We start from the raw sequence: 17,630 nt of genomic DNA on the forward strand, positions 1-17,630 counted from the left end.
TCAATTGGAAGGTGTTGTCTTCCAAAGATGTTGTCCTGATATGCCAAAGAATGTACTTTCTGACATCTCTAAATCAATATCTCCAACGGTGCCAAAGAGAGTCCTTTGCCCATAGTGAAAAGTCAATGAATGTTTGTGCAATTAAACTGAACAGCTTAGGCAGTTTAGAAATCCAAGGTCAGTGTAGTTTGATTTTTTTAAATATAAGGAATAGATTTTGTTAAATCATTCCTTTTTATAGCTCACATTTTTTAAGTGACTCAAAAACTTTTCAAAAAGTTAAACTGAATTTATGATAAGTGAGTAAATTGATTTAAGGATATTTGGTGTTCAGCAGTTTGGAAACTTAGATGATTACCAAATGAATAGTCCAGAGTAATAGTTAAGACCATTTTAAAATTAGGGTAAATAATCCCTGCCTTAAAGGGTTGTTGGGATGATTAAATGCATGTGATGTGCCTAGAATGGTGTTTAGGATACAGTTAGTACTCAATAAATTGTCATTATTTTTTTGATATATTAAAAACTTTTTCATTTTAATTATTTCTTTTAAGGTCCACTTATAAAGATATGAATTTAATAGACTCTTTACTCTCAACTGATAAGAAGACAAAATAAAGGGAAACTATTTTAATTACTGTTTATAGTTGATGAAGTCTGTTTTACTGTTTCTCTATGATACTTTTGGGCTTCCGGAAATACAGCATTCCCTGTGTAACAGTCATGCTTTGAACAATTTATGGTTTTGTGGGGTTTTTTTAGTAACTAATTAAAACAGTAAAGAATAATGTAGAATTTTATCTTTTATTCAATCAGGAAGCCCTAAGTAATATGGATGATTATGACAAAACCTGCTTGGAGTCTGCATTAGTTGGTGTTTGCAATATCGTTCAGCAAGAATGGGGTGGTGCAATTCCTTGCCAGGTAATGATCAATTCTTTCTTATTTTCCTAAGTTAAAATCATTAATCGCTGAGGTATTTCAGTTTTCTTCAGGCTCTGACACAGCATGTGCTGTAATTTCCACCAGCTACATTATACGCTATTTTTTGTAACTTTTTATTTTGAAATATGTTCAAACTTACAGGATATTTACAAAATTAATACAAACCCCATACAGAGAACTCCAACATATCCCAACCCCTTCAGATACACAGATCCACTAATTTTAACTTTGCCACATTTGCCATATCATTCTTTCTTTCCATCCATGTATCTGTCTATTTATCAATCCATTTTCTGAACGTCTGAGTATAAGTTACATACACGTCATGCTCCTTCAACAGTTACTACCGCCATGTATATTTTCTAAGAACAAAGATATTCATTTATGTAAGTACCTTAAGTGCAGTTAAGTTCAGGCAATTTAACATTGGTATAAAGTTTATGGTCTGTAATTCCAATTTTTCATATGTCCCAATATCCTTTTAACCTTTACGCCCTTGCTAGAGCCGATCCGCGATCGTGTACTGAATTTAATTGCCACTGTCTTTTTTTTTTTTTTTTAATTGCAGGGCCATGTATATAATATAAACCTCCCCATCTCATCTTACTCAGTGGGGTTAATCATATTCACAATATTGCAGTACTCTCACCTTCCATTACTAAAACTTTCCTATCTCCCCAAACAGATACCCTACACTGATTATGCATTAACTTCCCATTCCCCCTATTCCCAACCCCTGAAAACCTGTACTCTAATTTCTGTCTCTATGAGCTTTAGTATTCTCCAGTATTTGTGTGTGTGTGTGTGTGTGTGTGTGTGCGTGTGTGTGATTACCATGGGGCTTAAATTTAACATCCTAAATCTATAAACCTCCTGTTTGCTTTGATGCCAACTTGACTTCAATAGTATTCACAAACTATGTTCTTATACCCCTCTATCCCCCCACCTTTTTATAATTCTTGTCACAAAATAATTTTTTTATACATTATGAGTCCGAAACCACTGATTTATCATTACATTTTATGCATTTGCCTTTTAGATCCTGTAAGAAGAAAAAAGTAGAGTTGCAACCAAAAATATGTTAGTACTGGCATTTTTATTTACCCACATCATTACTTTTACCAGAGATCCTTATTTCTTCATATGGCTTTGATCTGTTGTCTACTGTCCATTCCTTTCAACCTGCAGAGCTCTCTTTAGCATCTCTTGTAGGGCCTGTCTAATGACAATGGACTCCCTCAGCTTTTGTTTATCTGGGAATGTCTTAAACTCTCCCTTATTTTTGAAAGACAGTTTTGCCAGATACAGAATTCTTGCTTGACAGTTTTTTCTTTTAGCACTTTACATATGACATCCTACTGCCTTCTTGCCTCCATGGTTTCCAATGAGAAATCAGCACTTAATCTTACTGAGGCTCCCTTGTATGTAACACCTATCTTCTCTCAGAATTCTTTTTTTTTTTTTTTAATCTTTGGCATTAGACAATCTGATTTGAGTTTATCCTCTTTGGAGTTAATTGAGTGTCTTGGATATATATATGTTAAATTTTGGATGTTTTCAGTCATTATCTCTTTGAATATTCTCTCTGCCCTTTTTTCTCTTTCTTTTCCTTCTAGGATTGCCACAGTGCTTATATGCATACACTTCATGGTGTCATGCAGGTTCCTCAGGCTCTGTTTACTTTTCTTCATTCTTCTGTTTCTCATACTGAATGATTTCAATTGTGTTATCTTCAAGTTCACTGATTCTTTCTTCTGCCAGCTCCAATCAGCTATTGAACCCCCACTAAGGAATTTTTCATTTTTGTTACTGTGGTCTTCAGCTCCACGTGGTTCCTTTTCATAACTTCCATCTGTCTATTAATATTCTCTTTGTGTTCAGCTGTCATTTTTCTGATTTCCTTTAGTTCCTTGCCCAAGTTTTCTTTTAGCTCTTTGAGCATATTTAGGACCATTTTTTAAAGTCTTTGTGGAATGTCCCAAGTCTGATCTTCCTCATTGCTGGTTTCTAATGCTTTTAATCTTCTCCCTTGCCTGATCCATCATTTCCTCTTTCTTTTGTATGTTTTGTAACCTTTTGTTGAAACCTGGACATTTTGATATTTTAGTGTGTTATCGCTAAAATTTAGACTCTGTGATGTCTGTCTGTTCCTTAAGCTTGCATCCAGTTAGTATTATGGCTGAGTTTTCTTGAATGCCAGGAGCTAACAAAAAGAAAAAGGAAAAAAAGAAAACACCTTTCCCAGTCTTTACAGATTGACCTGTGCAAGTGTTCTCCTTCAGGTTTTATCCATACAATGAATTGTAAAAGAATAGGTCCAGGCCAAAGTGTACGGGCCTCCTTGATCCTTTCTGAGCATTCCCATACCAGACAAACAGAATTCCCCCATTTATATCCTCCTGAATGTCCCCTGTTCCCTAGGAAATAGTTCCCTCAGGGTCCCAAGCACTGCACTGTATGTACTTCAGCCTGCAATCCCTTTCCCTAGGCAGACTGACTTGACTGCTCTCCCATAGCATTCTGTAGGAGAGTTCTGTGAGCAGCCTTTACACACAGGAAAAATTCTGGAATGGTAAGTCCCTTGGGCCACCTCCATACAAATTAGGCCAGACATACATTCTCCCCACATGTGCACTAGTGCCACTCTGCTCTCTCTAGAAGCAGAACCAAGGATATGCATTGGGAGTGCAGGGCAGCTCTATGCCAAGCAGTGATGGGTAGGGAGTGGCCAGCCAGGGCACCAGGAGATCCTACTACTTTGAAGTTGTCTTTTTCTTAATTACGGGCTCCCCGTGTTCTGCAGTGCTTTAGCTGTTTTCTGGAGCTTAGAGAAAGATGTTTCTGCTAGTTCTTGCGGGTTGTTCAAAGCTTCTGTTGGGGGAATGGAGCCCTGAAGCACTCTACCATCTTGATCACAACAGGCTTCCCCTATTGGTATCTTTTTTGAAAGAAGGCACTAAATCAATACTAATATACTCAGAAAAGAGGCAAAATTATGCCCTAAGGAAAGCGTCCTCCTAGTAAGTTGACTTGTCATCAACTAATACTGTTTGTATAAAGCAAAAAGGCTCACAGTGAAATTTTAGAATTATACTCCCTGGAAGAGGTGATTATAATTTTGTGTGATGGGATAATAAACATCAGTACAATATAATCTGTCTTCATTATCTCATGTAGCATTTCTTTAGCAAACTTTCAACCATCTCTACTGTCTGAGTTATCTAGAAAGTAAGAAGTATGGATGTCGTAAAATCTATTGCCCTTTAGAGACCATTTTACTTCTATAATGGTGTTAGAGAAGGAACTCAGAGAGTAGGTAGTGGGCCAGTTTATGTAGTTTCCATAGACTACACATCTTTGTTAGTATTATCTGTAATAAATATTCAGGATTAGAGATTTAAAAGACAAATAACCCAAAAGAGTTGACTAGACATTTCTCCAAAGAAGATATACAAATGGGCAATAAGCACTTAAAAAGGTGGTCATCATCAGTAGCCATTAAGAAAATGCAAATCAGAACCACAAAGAGATACCTCTTACACCCACCATGGAATGTCTAATTTTAAAAATGGAAAATAACAATAGCCAAAGGTGGAAGTAACACAAATATTCATCAGCACATGAATGGATAAGCAAAATGGGAAAAGACATACAATGGAACTTAGCCTTAAAAAGGAATGACATTCTGATACATGCCACTACAGGGGCAAAACTTGAAGACATGTTTGATAAAATAAGTCAGACACAAGAGGACAGATATTGTGTGATTGCACTTATCTGAAATAGCTAGAATATGAAAATTCTTAGACAGAAAGTAGAGTACTGGTTACCAGGGGCTGGGGAAGGGGGAATGGAGAGTTAATGAATAAGAGGTCAAGATTCTATTTAGGATGATAGGGGAAGTTCTGGTAAGGGGTGGTGGTGAGGGTAATGCAACACCAAGAATGTGATTAATCCACTGAATGTATGCTTGGGATTGGTTGAGATGGGAAAATTTATTTTGTATGTATGTTTCCAGTATTTAAAAAAAAAAAGAGCAACTGTATTTTATGCATGATTGTTCTGTTAACCCACAGCTTCTCTGATTTAAAAAAAAAAGGAGCTGTTAAAGAGACATTGACAATTAAATCCAATGCATGATCCTAGAGGGGATCCAATAATGAAGGAAAAAAGTCTCAAAAGGACATTATTGGGACATATGAAAAATTGGAATATAGACTATAAACTTTATATCAATGTTAAATTGCTTGAACTTGATAACAGTACTTAAGATGATTATGTAAGTAAATATCCTTGTTCTTAGGAAATATACATGAAATATTATATGTTTACGGAGCATCATATATGCAATCTACTATGAAATGTTCAGAACATAGATAGGTGGATAGGTAGATAGATAGGTGGCTAGATAGATGGATAAATAGAATGATAAAGGCAAATGAGGCAAAATGTCAAAAGTGGTGGATCTGGATGGAGGTTATGTTAGAGTTCTCTGTATGGATTTTCTATTATTTTTGCAACTGTCCTGTAAGTTTGAAATTATTTCAAAATAAAAAATTAAAAGAAGAAAAAAAAAGGTCAGTGATTTCGCGAGCTCTATTATCTAGTTTTTCTTGGCATCAAATCAAAGCAGCATAGTAGCAGAAAAAGAATTGAAGTTTGCTGTAAACAGATACTTTGAGAAATGTTAGCATATTTTAAAGGAGAAAACAGAAAATTGCTAAAAGGAAAATCATGACAATTCAACATAAAAGGAAAATCATAATAATTCAACAGAAGTTGGCAAGCTTTTTCTGTAAGGGGCCAGGTAGTAAATATTTTAGGCTTTGCACATGTCTGTGGCAACTCCTTAACTGCTGTTGTAGCATGAAAGCAGCCATAAGTATATATGTAAATGAATGGACATGGCTGTGTTCTGATAAAACTTTATTTATGAAAGTAGGTAGTGGGCCAGATTTGGCCCTCAGGCTGTAGTTTATGACTTTTTATTATCAGGACAAATACAAGATTCCTTAGTCTCAGTGGTATCATTGTTTTCTATTTTTTTAATTAAAAATAAGTTTGTGGTTGCCTGGGGGGGAGAATTATGTAGAGTGTGACTCAAACAAGGCATAAGGGAATTTGGAGAATGATGCAGTTGTTCTTTATCTTATTGTGGAGGTGATTACATGACTGAATGCAGTTGTCAAAATTCATAGAAGTGTACATTAAAAAGGGTGAATTTAATTACATGTAAATGATATTTCATTAAATCCAACTTAAAAGAAAATAAAAGGTTTTATTTATGAACTTAAAGCTAGCAGGTTTCATTTTACTTCTATAATGGTGTTAGAGAAGGAACTCAGGAAATATGTAAGAGCCAGACCTTGTACACCATGACGACTTCTGCCTTTTGATGTTTTTCTTCCTTTGAAGAAGGGAAGTATCTGAATTTGAGATGCACAGTAGCCTAAGGACAAGGGGCTGGTCCTATATCCACTTAGACTTGCTTGGATTCTGGAATTTTGGAGGGAACCAGGCCCAAACTTTGGGCTAGAGATAGTGATTGTTAGTAATTCTGTTTTTTTTTTTTAAATCAGTCATTATAAAGCAGATTTATTTTCTTGCATTTTTTTCCTGTTTTTTTTTTTTTTTTAACAGTTTTATTCATACACCATGCAATCCATCCTAAGTGTACAATCAGTGCTCCTGGTATAATCACATAGTTATGGATTCATCACCACAATCAATATGAGAACATTGCCATTCCAAAAAAAATTCCATACCTCTCCCTTATATCCCCCTATTATTGACATTTAGCTTTGGTATAGTGCCTTTGTTACAATTAATGAATGAATATTACGATGTTACTTTTACCTGTAGACCTTAGTTTGCATTAATTGTATTTTTTCCCATATACCACCCCATTATTCACACCTTGTAATAGTGACATACATTTGTTCTAGTTCATGTAAAAACTTTCTTATATTTGTACAATTAACCACCATCTTCATCCATTTTAGGTTTCACTAAGTTATACAGTCCCAGTTTTTATCCTCTGGCTTTCTTTCTGGTGACATATACAACCTTTGTCTTTCTCTTTCCACCATACTCACACTCATCTTTGTTATTTACACTTACAATATTGAAGGAGATTTGTTTTAGTGTGGAATTTTTGTTAAACCAAGATTTTAGACAGCAAAACTACGTCTTCGTTATTTGGGTAAAAAGCCTGTCTCATTTTGACACTACATGTTATATTTCTATTATCACATAACATCTGGAAAAACTACTGGCAAAAGTAGACCATTATGTAGCAATTGTTGGTACCTAAAAGAAGCAATTGCCTTTAGTCAATTGACTCTCTCTCCAAAAGATCATGCCTCTGGGGACCTCTATTAAGCATTCTTGGACTTTAAAAGTAAGTGCCTATCTTGATACTTCCCATGGTGCTGCCAACTCATGCTTGCTCTCTTGACCTGTTATTATCAAGTTACTGGGTTATGCTAGGCAGAGAAAAATAATCATCCCTTGGGATACTTGGGAAGTCCATCCCCATAAGATTGTTCTGAAGCAGTGAGGAAATGGAAAATGATTTTGCAACTACCGTCTATTGTTGCTATATTTTTTGGCTTTTTCAAATTATAGATTGATTGAAGATGCATTTAAAGGTCTTACACACCTCTGGTTAAACAGCCTTTCTAAATATGTTTTTAAAGCAGTTGTCATTTTAGTTGACCAGGGATCAGGGATAGTTTGTCATCCTTTGAGAAGTAGTGTCAAGGTTCCGACTTCTGTGCTGGTACTTCATAGGGACACATGTAAAATGGGTCCTTGTGCCATTTTTGACATAGGTGCATTAGATGCCAACTCCTTGTCTAAGAGACAAGTTTTGGTACAATTAAGTGAGTATTGTTAACAGTTTTTTTTTAGAGTGTTCAGAGGTAGGTTTCTTTTTTAGGATTGAGATACAATAAGTAAATTACAAATGAAAATGCTGATAAATGAGACTGCTTTAAATATGTTTATTTAATGTACAAACCTTCTCTCTCTTCTTGCAAACAGGTTGTCCTGGTGACAGATGGCTGTCTTGGCATTGGTAGAGGATCACTGCGGCATTCCCTTGCTACTCACAATCAACGAAGTGAGAGCAACAGGTTTCCACTACCCTTTCCTTTCCCGTCTAAGTTATATATCATGTGCATGGCAAATTTGGAGGAGGTAATTAATGCTTTTTACTAAGTTCTTTTTAGTTTGATTAGGTAAATTTTAGGATTCAGTTTTTTAATGTATTCCATTAATGTCATCTTGCATGTACTGTAACACTGAACTCTATTATCAACTGAGGTTGGTCACTAAATATATTTGAAAAGATTCTGGGTCTCAAAAGCTCTTGAAAATTTCAGAATGTTGCCCCACCTAGGGGAACATTGCTGGAGTTGTCATCCATCCTACTGCTCACACGGAGTCTTTAGATAGTGAAGGGTTGAGATGTTCTTTTTGTTATTAAGTATTTCCCTTACTTAGGAATGCTTACGTCTATTCCTCCAGAAATGTTGACAGAAGTGGGCTTTGATTTTTGGTAAAATAACATCACTCTGATACATGTTTTTATTAAGCTCTTTACTTTCTGGTTTTTCCATTTATTGGGGAAAGTCATTTAACCTTTCTTCACCTCAGTTTTTCTACCTGTAAAATGTAGTTAATGGTGGCTCTTACAAAAATATGTTAGAAACATATTGGAGGGAAGATGCTGTGTAAATACCAACTGTGGTCACCTCTGAAGATCTTTGCAAAACTACTTCTAAATGAAATAGCTCTATTGGTGTCATGTTATAACATTCCTCTTTGGTAACCTTGAATCAAAATTGTTATAGTTATTTTCCTGTTCATATTGGCAGTCAAAAAATCTCAGTTATTTATTGCCTGTGTTATTGTGACAGGCATGATCTTAGTGTATTCATAATCTGGCGTTTTATGCCACTTTAAAGGGGTCATCTGTTTTGCTTTGTAGCTTCAGAGCACCGATTCCTTGGATTGCCTTGAACGTCTCATAGATTTAAACAATGGTGAAGGGCAGATTTTTACCATTGATGGCCCCTTGTGCTTGAAAAATGTACAGTCTATGTTTGGGTGAGTATTTGCTTAGAGCTTTTTTGCCTTCTTTACAATCCAATATTATAATTTGACATCCAGCAAGAATATCTATTTTACTATTTCTAATTATGTCATTTCACTTTCCTCATATTGCACATTTTCTTATAAAATGATCAGTAGTAGTGATTTTTATAAAGTTCATTCTGTTTTAAGCATGACTAAATCTATAATGCCAATAGTTACTGATTTCCTCAAAATGATTCAGGAATTTCAAAGATTAACTTGCTTTTCGGCTTTCCAGAATTGAAACTTCTTCACCAAAAATGTGAGATTTGTTATATTTCATAAGTGATCAGATCTGACCTATAGAGTCAGCTTGAAAGGAAAACAAACTTTGCATCTTAAAAAATTCATATATAATGTATTACTCTCCCTATAACAATTAATCATCGTATTCTAGAAAACTGATAGATCTGGCATATACACCTTTTCATGCTGTTCTCAAATGTGGCCATCTAACCGCTGATGTGCAAGTCTTCCCCAGGCCAGAACCTTTTGTTGTTGATGAGGAAATCGATCCTATACCTAAAGTCATTAACACAGGTAACTTTTTTTTTTTAACTTCCTTCTTATTTTTTCTGATATCCTTATTTCTAACTTCTGACTATTACTCTTTTCTCTACCCAGGGTTGCTGAAAAGAAATACAAATTCTGATACTAGAGTGCTATTATCATCACTGTACAATTTGGACATGAGGATACATTGCCTAAAGGGTATTCTTTTGTGATGAGGTCATGAATTAATCTCCAATCCTAGATCATTGTGACCACAAGTCACTAAAGTTGGAAATCATGACTAGACTCTACTTCGAAATCCAGCAAATCACTAGCATTGAAATCCTTGATACAATTCTTAGTAGGGATACTGAGATTGATTAGCATCATATTGGAAATAAAGCGGTATCTGTAAGGGAATAAACACTCGGTTCTGGAGGAGAAAAGAATTTATTTATGATCTTGCAAGATAGGGTGCACAGCCAGAAATGTGGTGGGGTGGCGCGTGGGATGAAGAACACGGCGATCTTTTAATCTCCTATTCCTAATGTGCAAGTCCCTACCCTGTTTCCCCATTGGCTGGGTACTACAGAGGTTACAGCTTATCCAAGAGAGCTAACTAGCCCATCTTTAAGATTTTAATTTGTACAGCCTATCTGAGAGAGTTCATTCAGTTTAAATTTCCTTCTGGGAGTTCCCACCTCTGATTTTACCCATATCTCTTTACATTCCAGTAACCATGGTTACTTTTCCATATAAGGAGCTGGCACAGATTTTCTCTCTCTCTTCCCTTTACCACAGGGCCTGTTTAAGCTGGTTCTGCCACCATTTTCCCTATTCCATGCTGTCTCTGTGAAAGCTAAACTTAAGCCTTTCTTACAGTCGTAATAAAGATCATATGTGAAGGGGTAACTTCTAGACTTGACTGTATGACTCTTCCTCTGTAATCCTGAACAAGTCACTTCCTCTTTCTAGTCCTTATAGGCAAGGTAAGTGGAATCAGCTAGATAGTCCCTAGTCTCTCAGCTCTGGTATACTGAATTCCTCTAGTCCTGTTGCTTGTTACTGAAAGAAACTGACATGGTACTGCTTTTACCCAGTTCATGTTACAAGTGCTATGCAGAGCTGAGACTGGCAAGGTAAAGAGTCAAAGGTAACAAGGAATAGTGGGAGGAGAATTGTCTCCTGTTGAAAGGAGGATTTCTTGAGTGGTAGGTACAGGTTAAACTCTTGGAGTTGGCTACCATCTCTGTTTGAGTCACCGCTACAGCCTCAGTGCCTAACATAGTGTCTGATGCTTAGTAGATGTTCAATAGGTAATTGTTCAATGAATGGTTAAAATTTAGTAAGTGCTCAGTAAGTGTCCATTGTCTTGATTTTAAGGAGTTTTCGTACACAGACTTTTTACATTTTTTGTGCCTCTAGTTCCTGGCTATCTGGAAGTAAGGCATTTCTTTCATTGTGACCAGACAGCAATGTGTTAAACTGTACCAAAGCTGCTCCTTCAAACCAGCCAGATTGCACTGCCACCCCACCCCCATCCTTTTTTGATGAGTGACTTTGGGTCTTTTGAATGGTCACTTTTCCATATAAACTCTCAGCCTAAGATCTTTGTTAAAACATAGGCCTTTTCCTATTCAAATGAAAAAGATGTTACTACTTATGCTGATTAATTTTTTACTCAGTTAAAGGCAGTAGTGACAACAAATCTCCCAAGAAGCAGATTCCCTAATGTATTAAAAGTGCAATATACTCACCATCGTCCTGATTTTTTTTTGAAACTCTCAGAATATGTGTATATTTCCCTAAAAGAAAGACTGAAAAGCAATTCAATCAAGCATTAATAGAGATTTTTCTCTGATGGTGAATAATGGATAATTTTTTTTCTTCTGTACAATTTTTAGTGTTTTCCAAGTTTTTATACTAAGTATTTATTTGTATAATCAGAAAATACTTTTTAAAAGTACTTTTGGTTACAAATTTTATTTTTCCTTATTTTAGGTTTAAAAAAAAATACTTTGGTCTTTAATATATGTTCTTCAAAGCAAAGAAATCATTGTCATCTTTAGACTGCTACCTTGGTTTTGTAGACAATGTATTTCTTTCTTAGGAAAATGTTTTTAATGCCATAGTCTTAATCTCCAAGGAAGGCTAATTCAAGTTGTTGTGGAAGTGTCTGGCCAGAATGCCTCCTGGTGATCTGAACAGCCCTATTGAAACGGATTTGATCTTTATGCTTTTCCCTTGGCTGAGGACTTAGCCTCATAAAAATTTATTTTGTAATATAAGTTCTTTAAATAAAAGACAATTATTCTTTTCTAAGCTGTTTAAAGTGGCAAATTATTAGAGAATTATCCACAGGAACTTATAATAATTTTCCAGTTGAAGACATCTGTTTTAGATTCTAGCTGTTAAATACTATACAATGGGTTGGCTTAACAACAGAAGTTTATTGGCTTATGGTTTCAGAGCCTAAGAAGGCTTACTTCCTCCTGGGTGCAGTATCTTCTGGCTGGCCAGTGATCTTTGGGGTTCCTAACTTTTCCATCACAAGACAATGCACATAGTGATGTGTCATGGCCCAAGAGGGCTTTTGTATTCGAAGGACTAAAGAAAGCACCACACACATTCTGAGACATGAGCTTTTATATTTGGGGCTTACCTACAGGGTGGGAAGTCAATCACGTTGCCCTGAATTCAGGAGCTGCTTTGAATGGCGGTGATTTCAGAGCTCAACATGAAGATACTCCGCAAAAGCCGGGGGTGCCAGGGAGTGATCTATAAGAGTTAGGACAGAGACATTCAAATGGGTAGGAGAGGAGTGGGGGTCTTGTGACATAGGGAGGAATCGATTGTAGTCAACAGGGAAGAGGGGAGGGTTATAGATTATCCTCAGGGAGTTTCAGGGAGGAGGTAGTCTAAGGAAGGAGGCAAGCTATAGATAACATTTAGCAAAGGAGGCCTGATTTTACAAGGAGAGTAGTTGAAACCTTAACTGTCCTAGGTCAAGCAAGCTGCTGTGTGCAGTCTCCAAGGCACTTGGGGAAGGCCTGGGCCCAGGGCTCCCACACGATGTCTCTTCCATTCTCTTCCAGGTCCCAGGTTCTGTTAATTTCTGGCTTCTGGCTGCTCCCTACAGCTTCTCCCTCTGACTTTCACTCACTTATAAAGGACTCCAGTAGTCCGACTGAAAGTACAACCTGATTCAGCTGGGCCACACCTTAACTAAAGTAACATCTTAAGAGATGTTATTTACATTGGTTCCACACCCACCAAAATGCAGACCAAGGCCAAGAACATGTCCAAACTGGAGTACACATTTCAATCTACACAACATCACATTTGGAATCACCTTGTCTTTGTGAGATCTTTGTCTTTGTGAGATCTAGAACATTGAAAATAATGTGCTTTCCCATAGCATTAATTAATTTTATGTTGATTCCTTCCTTTCAGATTTGGAAATAGTGGGATTTATTGATATAGCTGATATTTCAAGTCCCCCAGTTCTGTCCAGACATCTGGTCTTACCTATAGCACTTAACAAAGGTGAGTTCTCTTTCTATTCAGTAATACATATGAAGCATCTTATTATCTAAAGTGATTCTTAATTGTTAGGTGTAGGATTGCACATTTTTTAAGATTTGGGGTACAAGAATAGTTATCGCATTGGATTAAGGAAAAAAAAGAAAGCACGGATTGCGGGAAGAATGCTGAGTAGGAAGCTCCAGGAATCAATCCCTCCACCAGAACAACTATTAAATAGTCAGGAACTGTCTGAATCAACTATTTTGAAATCCCGGAGTCAGTAGAACACTGTACAGCATCCAGGGAAAGCAGGAGGAAGAGGCTGATAAATAACACTAAGTTTCTTCTCTCCAGCGGTAGTCACTGGCACTCATCCCCCACTCCCATGCTAGGCTGCAGTGGGCTCCAGCCCCTGGAGTGGCTTGCTGGTGCCAGACAGGATCATAAAAGTCCATTTCCCAGACATAAAAATCCACCTCCTTCAAATCTGGGCTGGACACAGGCCAATCGCTGATCACAGCTTTTGATTAGCAATTTAGGATTACTGGGGGACCTGGCTCTTTCCAATCCACAGTCAAAGGCAGCTGAGGAAACTGAAAGACACTACACCACCTCAGAGCTGCAGAGGAGAGTTGGAGGTCTGGTTTTGCTGGGCAAGTTAAGATAGTGCGGCTTTGGGGAGCTGTGGAAGAAGTTCCTGGCACCCTCTTTGGCCCCTCCCTCATCTCCTCTCCAGGACAGTTTGGAACTGGCCTGTGCTCCCCTTGAGAGTTCCTGGCCTTGTTCCTGCTAGAAAAGACTGACTTGGGAAACTCCTCTCTGGTGTGTCCCCTTTCTCTACCCCAAATTTGCCCTCCAGGCAAAAGTGGCTTGAGTCATCTGAGCAGTGTAAGAAACAATTGAAGCAGATAGCCTGGAACAAAGGCTTTAAATCTCAAAGTGAAACCCAGGTCAGTTTCCTGGGAAGTATAGGGGGCATTCAAACTCCTATAAACTCCTATAAACATGCATTCCTAAGCAACTAGCAAGTACAAGCCCAGGACAAGACACAGGCCCAGAAAGACAGGGAGGATCCTGCACTTTGGATTCACCTTGGGTAGATGTTCCTGATAGGAGGGCTGACAGTTGAGGAAATCTCTGTCATATCATCAGCTGATTACTCAAGAAACACCAAAGGGAATAAATCCCAGAGTTAACATTTTAAAATATTAAAATGTACAGAATACAACAAAAGTACAAGACAAAGAAACAGGAAATGATGGCCTATCCAAAGGAAGAGATAAAAATTGTGAAAACACCAGTGAAGAAGATCAGATTGGAACTACTGGACAAAGACTTTAAAAAATGATCTTCAGTATCATAAATGGGGAAAAGAAAGGTAACAAAATAAGGTTACACTGGCTAAGAGATTTCAAATAGAGTTGAGAGGCTATCCTGGAGGTTTCTCTTATGCAAGCTCCAGCTAGATATCCCAAATGGCCACAATATGCCATGCCCAAACCAACAGTAGTCCTGAAATACCTAAGTCCTTATCTGAGATTCTGTAAGTCTCACTCACTAAGTTTCTCTCTGAGAAACTTAAATCCACCAGAGTGTTCCTATGCCAGACAAGTCCTAAAACCCAGAGGCAGGAGCCTCTTTAGAACAACAATCAGATGCAGCCCCCTTCCCCATAATGTCAACACCCCTTTTCAATATGAAGAAGTTAGGGTGGTGTCTGCCTAGACACCCCGAAGATTGAGAAAGTGATTAAACGAGAGGAAGGAGTAGCAACAAACAAGATAGGATTTAACAAAGGATTACAAATACTGAATCTTTATATAAAAAATTGTTTTAGATGCTGGGATATTAGAATAGCTAGAAGGAAATAACTGAAAAGATGGAACTGTAACCCATAAAATTATTTGAAATTTGCTCTATAGCTACTCATTAAATTGTACTTTGAAAGTTAACACCTTCTGTATATGTTATATTTTACAGTAAGGAAATGATTGAAATTCTAGAACTGTGGCCCGTAACATTCTTTGAAATTTCTTCTTTATCTACTTATTGGATCGTACTTTGAAGTTATCACTGTTATGTATGTCCATTAAATTTTACAATTAAAAAAAATGTATTAAAAAAATCAGTGATCAGGGGAGGGGAGTTTTAATGCTTTGTTTTCAGTACTTTCTTCACCACCACTCCCATATGGAGAGGAGAGGGCCTGGGCCCTGGGTCTCCACAAAGATGAAGGAAAATACAGAGAAAGGACTAAAGGATATCAGGAAAACAATGAATGAACAATATGAAAATCTTAATAAAGAGATACAAATTTTTTAAAGGAACCAAACAGAACTGTTAGCATTGAAGACCACAATGACTGAAATGAAAAATTCCCAGCAGATTGGAGCTAACAGAAGAAAGAATAAGTGAACTGGAAGACAAGACAATTGAAATGAGTCAGGGTGAGGAACAGAAAGAAACAAGGATGATAAAAAGGGAAGGATGATAAAAAAGGAAGAGACCTTTGGGACACCATCAAGTATACCAATATACACATGGGAGTCCGAGAGAAAGGGTTAGAAGGAATATTCAATGAAATAATGATAAAAACTTCCCAAACTTAGCAAAAGACATGAATATGCACATCCAAGAAACCCAGAAAACACCAAACAGGATAAACATGAAGAAAAATAATACAGCTCATCACATATTGATCGAACTGTGGAATGTAAAGGACAAGGAGAGAGTTCTGAAAGCCACAAGAGAAAACATGTTATGTAAAAGGGAGTCCCAGTTAGATTGAGTGCCGATTTCTCATCAGAAACCATGGAGGCAAGAAGACAGTGGTTTAAAAAATACTTAAAATACTGAAGGAAAACAACTGCCAATCAAGAATTTTATATCTGGAGAGATTTTATTTCAGAAATGAGAGAGAGATTAAGACATTCCCAGGTAAACAGAAGCTGAGGGAGTTTGTCACCACTAGATCCACTCTACAAGCAATGCTAAAAGGATTTCTTCAGCCTAAAGGAAAGGATGCTAGACAGTGGTTCGAAGCAGCGTGAAAAAATAAAGACCTCTGGTAAAGGTAACCAACCATTTGGGTAATTATAAATGCCAGTATTATTGTATTGTATTGTTTGGTATGTAAGTCTACTTCTTTGCTTCCTACAGGTGCTAAAAAGCAAATGCATAAAAAGTAATGATACATCTATGGTTTTGGACATACAATGTACAAAGATAAAATTGGTAACATACAGAAAAAGGTAGGGGGATAGAGGAATATAGTTTTGAAAAGTATACGTTTATGCTATTGAAGTCAAGTTGGTATCAAACCAAATATGGTAGTTATATATTTAGGATGTTAAATTTTAACCCCATGAAACCACAAGGGAAAATATATGAAAAAAATACCCAGATAGAAAAGAAAAAGGAGTCAATATGGTTCAACACAAAATGTCAAATAACTATAAAAGAAGTGGGCCAATTTGAAGCTGTTGTAGACCCCAGAAGAGCAGTGATCTTTTAATCCAGTCTTGTTGGGTGGAATCTTTTGATTGAGTGTTTCCATGGAAATGTGACTTACTAAACTGTGGGTGAGACCTTTGATTAAATCATTTCCATGGAGTTGTGACCTCTCACATTCCAAGTGGTTAATTAGATCCTTGGTATCCTTTATGAGAGCTCATGGAGAGAGGGAGCTCAGAGAAGCTGAGAGAGACATTTCAGAGAGAAGTTAAGATACGTAATCCAAAGTTTGCCCCTGGGAGAAGCTAAGAGCTGAAACAGACCCAAATGCTTAGAGATACAGATAGAAAGATGTTTGGAGATGCTAAGAGATGAAATCCAGAGTTTGCCCTGGAAAAGTTAAGAGAGGACTCCCAGACACTTAGAGAGAAATGCTCCAGGAGAACCAAGCAGGGAGCTGAGAGAAGCTAAGAGAGAGGCGTTTTGGATCCCAGAGACATTTTGAAGAAAGCCATTTTGAAACGCAACCCAAGAGCAAAGGACAAGCCACGTGCCTTCCCAGTTGACAGAGGTGTTCTAGATGCCATCAACCTTTCTTCAGTGAAGGTATCCTCTTGTTGAAACCTTAGTGTGGACACTTTTCTGGCCTTAGAACTATAAATTTGTAACCTAATAAATCCCCTTTATTAAAGGCAATCCATTTCTGGTATTTTGCTTAATGGCAGCTTTAGCAAACCAGAACAAGTAGGCATTAATGGAAAAATTGAGGGACAAGAAAGATATAAGACTTACAAAAACTAAATAGTAAAATGGCAAAAAAAAAGGTCTTAAATTATCAGTAGTGACTTTCAATGTAAATGCATTTAACTGCCCAGTCAAAGGCATATATTGGTAGAATGGGTAAAATGCATGACCCAAACTATATGCTATCCGCAAGAGACCCACCTTAAATTCAAAGACATAAGTAAGGTGAAAGTGAAAAGATGGAAAATATATATGCTATACAAGTAGTAACCAAAAGAGAGCTACCCAAGCAGAAGGAAGGAAATAACAAAGATTAGAGCAGAGATAAATGA

General features: G+C 37.0%; 1 protein-coding gene across 4 annotated transcripts in view; it reads left to right on the top strand.

Annotated features, from left to right (window-relative positions):
• Positions 1-17,630, top strand: part of INTS14 (integrator complex subunit 14) — a 49,877-nt gene that overhangs the window by 3,436 nt on the left and 28,811 nt on the right. For all 4 annotated transcript variants that reach the window (XM_037833657.1, XM_037833661.1, XM_037833660.1 and 1 more), the window contains 5 exons: positions 817-924; positions 7,990-8,145; positions 8,939-9,057; positions 9,482-9,624; positions 13,030-13,122. In XM_037833657.1, coding sequence (XP_037689585.1) covers positions 817-924; positions 7,990-8,145; positions 8,939-9,057; positions 9,482-9,624; positions 13,030-13,122 — 619 coding nt within the window. The remainder of the gene's footprint in view (positions 1-816; positions 925-7,989; positions 8,146-8,938; positions 9,058-9,481; positions 9,625-13,029; positions 13,123-17,630) is intronic.

The sequence above is a fragment of the Choloepus didactylus genome, chromosome 4 (assembly GCF_015220235.1).
Source record: "Choloepus didactylus isolate mChoDid1 chromosome 4, mChoDid1.pri, whole genome shotgun sequence".
NCBI classification, from domain to species: domain Eukaryota; kingdom Metazoa; phylum Chordata; class Mammalia; order Pilosa; family Megalonychidae; genus Choloepus; species Choloepus didactylus.